This window comes from Otolemur garnettii, unplaced genomic scaffold (assembly GCF_000181295.1).
Source record: "Otolemur garnettii isolate 467f Iridium unplaced genomic scaffold, OtoGar3 scaffold00101, whole genome shotgun sequence".
NCBI classification, from domain to species: Eukaryota; Metazoa; Chordata; class Mammalia; order Primates; family Galagidae; genus Otolemur; species Otolemur garnettii.
Window position 1 is genome coordinate 6,471,493 of NW_003852496.1, and position 6,000 is coordinate 6,477,492.

The following is a 6,000-nucleotide window of genomic DNA, read 5'->3' on the forward strand; positions in this document are numbered from 1 at the left end:
ACACCTAAGGTGGCAGGTTCGAATCCCCAGCCCGGACCTGCCAAACAACAATGACGGCTGCAACCAAAAAATAGCCGGGCGTTGTGGCGGGCGCCTGTGGTCCCAGCTACTTGGGAGGCAGAGGCAGGAGACTCGCTTGAGCCCAGGAGTTGGAGGTTGCTGTGAGCTATAATGCCATAGCACTCTACCCAGGGGGACAGCTTGAGGCTCTGTCTCAAAAAAAAAAAAAAAAAAAAAAAAATAGCCGGGTATTAACTGGCTGGCACCTGTAGTCCCAGCTACTTGGGAGGCTGAGGCAAGATGATCACTTGAGCCCAAGAGTTTGAGATTGCTGTGAACTATGATACCACAGCACTCTACCCAGGGCAACAGAGACTCTGTCTCAAAATAAATAAATAAATAAAAATAAATAAAATCTTAGAATCTTCAGAATCAAGACAAAGCTTTTTCCCCTTTGTGGAAAAGGCTATAGGAGCCTGGTATCACTGAGCATTTGAGGTACTCAACACAGTTCTCAGGCTGATTGCGTGCTCACCAAGAAGTCTTCCAATTTTAATATCTTTCCTCACTTGAATTTTCTACATGAAGAGAATGTGCCAGTCTAGAAAGGGCAGTGGCTGGGCCTCACCACAGATGTGGTTTTCATCAAAGTTAACAAACTGCCACTCTGGTTTATTCACCAGGTGCTCCTGAGCACAGTAGATCTTGTCAGGGATCTACGCAATCCCTGAGAGATCTACTGCGCGTGGCCGCAGCCGCCCCCACCCCCCATCCCAGCCCTAATGGTGTGCCTGCTCCTGACCAACACTTAGGGAAACATGTAAGCCGTACAAGCGGTGTGCCAAACACGGTGATTCCCTTGAAGGAAATCCGACAAAACAGAACTGAGAAGCAGAGCTGGGTCAACTGCACATTCCTTGAAAACTTCTGCGACACGTCTCTGGACCATTCTCAGGCACCAAGCAGGTTTCAAGAATGCAGAGTAATCTCATTTCCTATTATTCTTGCTTTTTTCTTCAGTGTGTCTTATGAGGAGGTACCCAGACAGCGGCAGCTTTTTTTATTTGTTGATAAAAAATAGCACCTGGTCAAGTGAAACAGTGAGGCTGAACTCCCAGTTGTCCGACACCTATACTGTCTGCCCACTGCTGCCACCTGCCAGGGTCAAGAAGCTGGCAAGCTCCAGGCCTCCAGCCCATCCTCCTCCTGCCTCCAGGACCAGGCCAGACTCCTACTTGGGGCTGCACCCTCCATGTCTGGTCCTCCTCTGTCACTTTCAAAGGCTGAGCTGCCTGGGAGAGCCATGGAGCCCCGGGGTCCACATGGCAACTCTGTTTATCCCTTAACATTCTCAGCTATCATGACTCTGTAAATTCTTTCCACCTCAGCTGTGGCCCTGACGTCTCCACCAGCTTCTCTGCAAATCTCCTACCTTGTACATTCATTTGTGTAACAAATGATTATTAAGCACCTAACAGACGTCTGGCATCAGGCCCAAGGATACAAAAGGAGCAATACTGGCCCGGGCCACATGCTGCACTGCGCTCATCCTGTTGAACTGTTGTGATTTCTGGGTTGTCTGCAGGACTGGAGTCAGCCTATTTATTTCCGTATTGGTAGTAGTCAGTGCTTGGCACACAGTTTAGTGTCCAGTGGATATTTTTGTGATTATAAAAGAGAGTGAGTTTTAAGTAGCTACTAAATAGCTTTTTCTTCTCTTTTTGAGACAGAGTTTCACTTTGTTGCCCTTGGTAGAGTGCCAGTGGTGTCACAGTTCACAGCAACCTCAAAGTCTTGGGCTCAAGAAATTCTCTTTCCTCAGCCTCCCGAGTAGCTGGGACCACAGTGCCTACCCACGACCCGGCTATATTTTTGGAGACGAGGTCTGGCTCTGGCTCAAGCTGGCGTTGAACTTGTGAGCTCAGGGAATCCACCCCCTTGCCTCCCAGAGTGCTAAGAGCTTTTTCAAGTAATAATCATAATGACAAAAACAGCAGGCACCAACCTTACTGAACATTACTATGAACCAGGCACTGTGTTGAACTCATTTCATGCATAATTTAATTTCTAGAGCATCCTAAGAGGGTGTTGTGTATCCCCCACTTAAAGAAAAGAAACCTGAGACTGTGAGAGGTCAAACACCTAGAGAATGGGGACCAACAGTACTGTCTGACAGAGCTCCTTGGGAATTCTGGGACGCTCCTTATGTGCGCTGTCCAATAGCCACTGGCTACATGTGGCTGCTCAGTGTTTGAAATGTGACTGGTACAAATGAGAAATGAAATTGTGAATTTTATTCAATTTTAATTAGTTTAATTTAAATAGTGACATATGGCTACTGGCTACAGTATTTCCTGGCAGACTAAGTTGTCTCATTTGTAAAATTAAGAGAAAAATAGTTCCTTCCTGCTCTGAAAGCCTGGCCTTTTTACTACCGGTCTCTCTGCAAGGAAAGAAGCACAGACTACGAAAGAGAGAACACGGAGACACAATTAGTTTCCTGTGCACAAAGGCATGAAATTACCCACACAGATGCACCCCACGGCACTTCTGCGACCTGTAGACACCAAGAACCATGCGGGATGCTTCTCTGGGAAAAAACTATCAGAGCTGCTGGAGAAGGCAGGTGCCTAAGAAGTGATGCTACCTTCAGAGGCAGAAAGGGCTTATCTGTGCGCAGTGTTAACAGGAGCAGGAGGGGAGGGACTGAGCACAAAGTGAGCACCGACTAGAGAAACTCCAACTCAGCTTGGTGCCTGTGGCTCAAGTGGCTAAGGCGCCAGCCACATACAACTAAGGTGGCGGGTTCGAATCCAGCCCGGGCCTACCAAACAATAATGATGGCTGCAACCAAAAAATAGCCAGGCATTGTGGCGGGCGCCTGTGGTCCCAGCTACTTAGGAGGCTGAGGCAGGAGACTCGCTTGAGTCCAGGATTTGGAGGTTGCTGTGAGCTGTGATGCCAGAGCACTCTACCCAGGGGAATAGCTTGAGGCTCTGTCTCAAAAAAAAAAAAAAAAAAAAAAAAGAAACTCCAACTCTGGGACAACACAAAGCAGTTTATGGAAGAACAATTTCAGCCACCTAATGCCGCAACCCTTTAATACAGTTCCTCATATTGTGGTGACCCCCAACCATAAAATTCTTTTCTTTTTTTCTTTTTATAGTTTTTGGTCAGGGTTTGAACCATCCACCTCTGGCAAATGGGGCTGGAGCCCTACGCCTTTGAGCCACAGGCGCCCCCCCATAAAATCATTTTCATGCTACTTCATAACTGTGATTTTGCTACTGTTATAAATCGTAATGTAAATATCTGATGTGCAGGATGTTATTTTCCTTGTTACAAAGGGGTGGCGACCCACAGGTTGAGAACGGTTGAGAACCACTGAACTAAAAGGAACATATATTCTTAGTGATTCTACAGGAGGAAATAAAATCTATTTACTTAATTAGCAGTCACTATGTGATCTGAATCATGCATCACAGCTTATTAAAAGCTGGTGAAACTCCATGAATATACTCAAAAGCAGTGAGTTTAACTCTTTAAATGGACAAATTATATGGTATGTGAATTAAAAGCTGGTGAAAATTAACGTAACATTCAGGGAATCTGAAATCTTGACAACAAAAATACTCAGATAAATCCCTTGAATTCCTGTGTGGAATCATAAAGGGAGTGTATTTCAGAATTGATTTGATGAAATAAATGGTGAGGAGTGAAATTTCAGCAGGCCTACTATGGAAGGTGCTCATGGTGATTTCAACACTGAATTACCATATTCAATTACTGAGTTACACAGAGAACCACACCGCGAGGCAGGTTCACATGTGCGGTGGCCCAGGCCCACAGGCCAATAGCTGGGGCAGAGACGTGTTGAAAACATACCTCTTCTAGGCTGAGCTGCAAATATTCAAAGATCCTATATGGATTTCTTCTGCATATTAATCTCTTTCTTTGTACCAACTAAAGAGAAAGAAATAAAACACATCAGAACAAATGGAAGCACTATGTCATTCAGAGAAGATTGTATTTTAAAACGAACATTTTTCTTATAAAAGTCCCAAGATTCTCACGCTGTTGGGGTAATACTGTTTAAAAAAAAAAAAAGACTTCTTAAATTACTTTTGTGGAAAAGAAAGCTTTAACTTTTCCATTAACATTTTGATTTATTTCCTGTTTCCCAATGAACTTTCCCTGCAGTTGAGACCATTTTGGGGGTGTATTTTATATGGTATTTTTTCTGCCTAACTGCACGGGCCTCATAAAACATGCTGTGTTCTTAGTATGACTTCATAAGCCTTACCCTACAGCTACATACTTCAAGGGGGTATTTCACATATTAATTATTAGATTACTTCTAAGTTTTAGTGACTAGAGATACTTCTAGGGGACCAGCCTGTCACAGGGTGCCCTTCGCGAGGCACCTGTCCATCAGTTCTGCCAGGCTTCCTTCCATGATGGCTGAGTTCCACACGTGAGGCCCCCCAGCTGTACTCAAGATCATCTGTAATTACCAGTGCATTTCCTTTTCTCTCAAAAGAGAGAATAATATTGGCCTTGTTTTAATTTATACATTTTTCAAAAGTTAAAGTTATTTGTAAATTTTGAGGTATTCGTTGAAACGGCCCTCACAGCTGCTGAGCCACGGGGCCAGGCCCCAGAGCCTGCTGGTAATCTCTGATCTTACACCAGACCAGCCACCAGCCACAGGCAGAGGGATCCCTGCTCACCAGCGTCTCCAGGAGCAGACGGCTCTGGAGGAAATGATTTGTTTTCTACTTACTGTCCCATCTGGGGCATCCTCCCTCTGGTTCCTGTCACTCAGCACTTCCTCCACAAGCACGTACTCATGGGCAGGCCCGGTCTCTCCTGCACAGAGGAGACATGCCTGCTTGCTGCCGTCCTCAGGATGAGGGCCACACCGGGGGATGACAGCAGCTTCTGTGTGGCAGCTGACGTGGGGTGGAGGTGCAGCGTCATGGACCAGGTGGTCATGGGAGCTGTCCACAGTTGGTGCGTCTCTCCCACTGGCCTCCTGCGGGCAGTCTGAGGGCTCGCTCAGATCCTCCACAGCATCTGACTTCCCAGAGTCTCCATTCATCACAGGAAGTTTCTCTCTCCCCGCTGTACCTTCCACGTTGGAAACCATTTCAGAGGTAAGCTCGGCAGGCAACTGAACCTCTTCGTCTCTTTTTATACAGGGATGCTCAAGTGGTTTTGTGTAATCCTCGATGATTCTGTGCACTGTACTCTCATCCTGCCCCTGTCTGCCCAGGAGCTGTGCCACCCACTCTACACGACGCTGGTATCTGCAAGACAGAAACAGCATCGGTGAAAAAGACTGGAAGGCACTACACCAAAACATTTACTGTAGTTTCACTAAATGCTAGTTTATAAGTTAGGATATTTCTTCTTTGTATTTCTTACATGCTTGATTCGAGAAAAAATTAATCCCCCATTTAACAAAGTATGAAAATCTATGTAATTTATAACTAGTGAACCAAGTGATTCAGGTAAAGAGAAAAAACAGCCACTCTTTATCAGGATTTGTTTTATATTTTTCAATTTTGGGTATCACAATGTTCTCAGAAAGAGAGAGTCCATTCATACTATGAACAACCTTTGTTTAGCAGTGGAAAGCAAAATGTGAATTTCACTACCTAAAATAACCTCTTCACTGGTATGTAAAGAAATGATTTGGTTTATATATATATATCTTTATACACCCAAAATTCTAATAGAAATGACCCCTTTCCCATAATTTTCAGAGTATATATAGATTTTGTTTTGTTTTTTGAGACAGAGCCTCAAGCTGTCCCCCTGGGTAGAGTGCCATGGCATACAGCTCACAGCAAACTCCAACTCCTGGGCTCAAGTGATTCTCCTGCCTCCGCCTCCCAAGTAGCTGGGACTACAGGCACCCACCACAATGCCTGACTATTTTTTGGTTGCAGCCATCATTGTTGTTTGGTGGACCCGGGCTGGATTCAAACCCACCAG

The 6,000-nt window shown here is 45.2% G+C and overlaps 1 protein-coding gene across 2 annotated transcripts in view; it reads right to left on the bottom strand.

The window, feature by feature from the left end:
* Positions 1-6,000, bottom strand: part of TSEN2 (tRNA splicing endonuclease subunit 2) — a 42,829-nt gene that overhangs the window by 22,193 nt on the left and 14,636 nt on the right. For both annotated transcript variants that reach the window (XM_003796240.2, XM_023516982.1), the window contains exons 5-6: positions 4,784-5,309; positions 3,886-3,963 (exon numbers count right to left, since the gene is read on the bottom strand). In XM_003796240.2, coding sequence (XP_003796288.1) covers positions 3,886-3,963; positions 4,784-5,309 — 604 coding nt within the window. The remainder of the gene's footprint in view (positions 1-3,885; positions 3,964-4,783; positions 5,310-6,000) is intronic.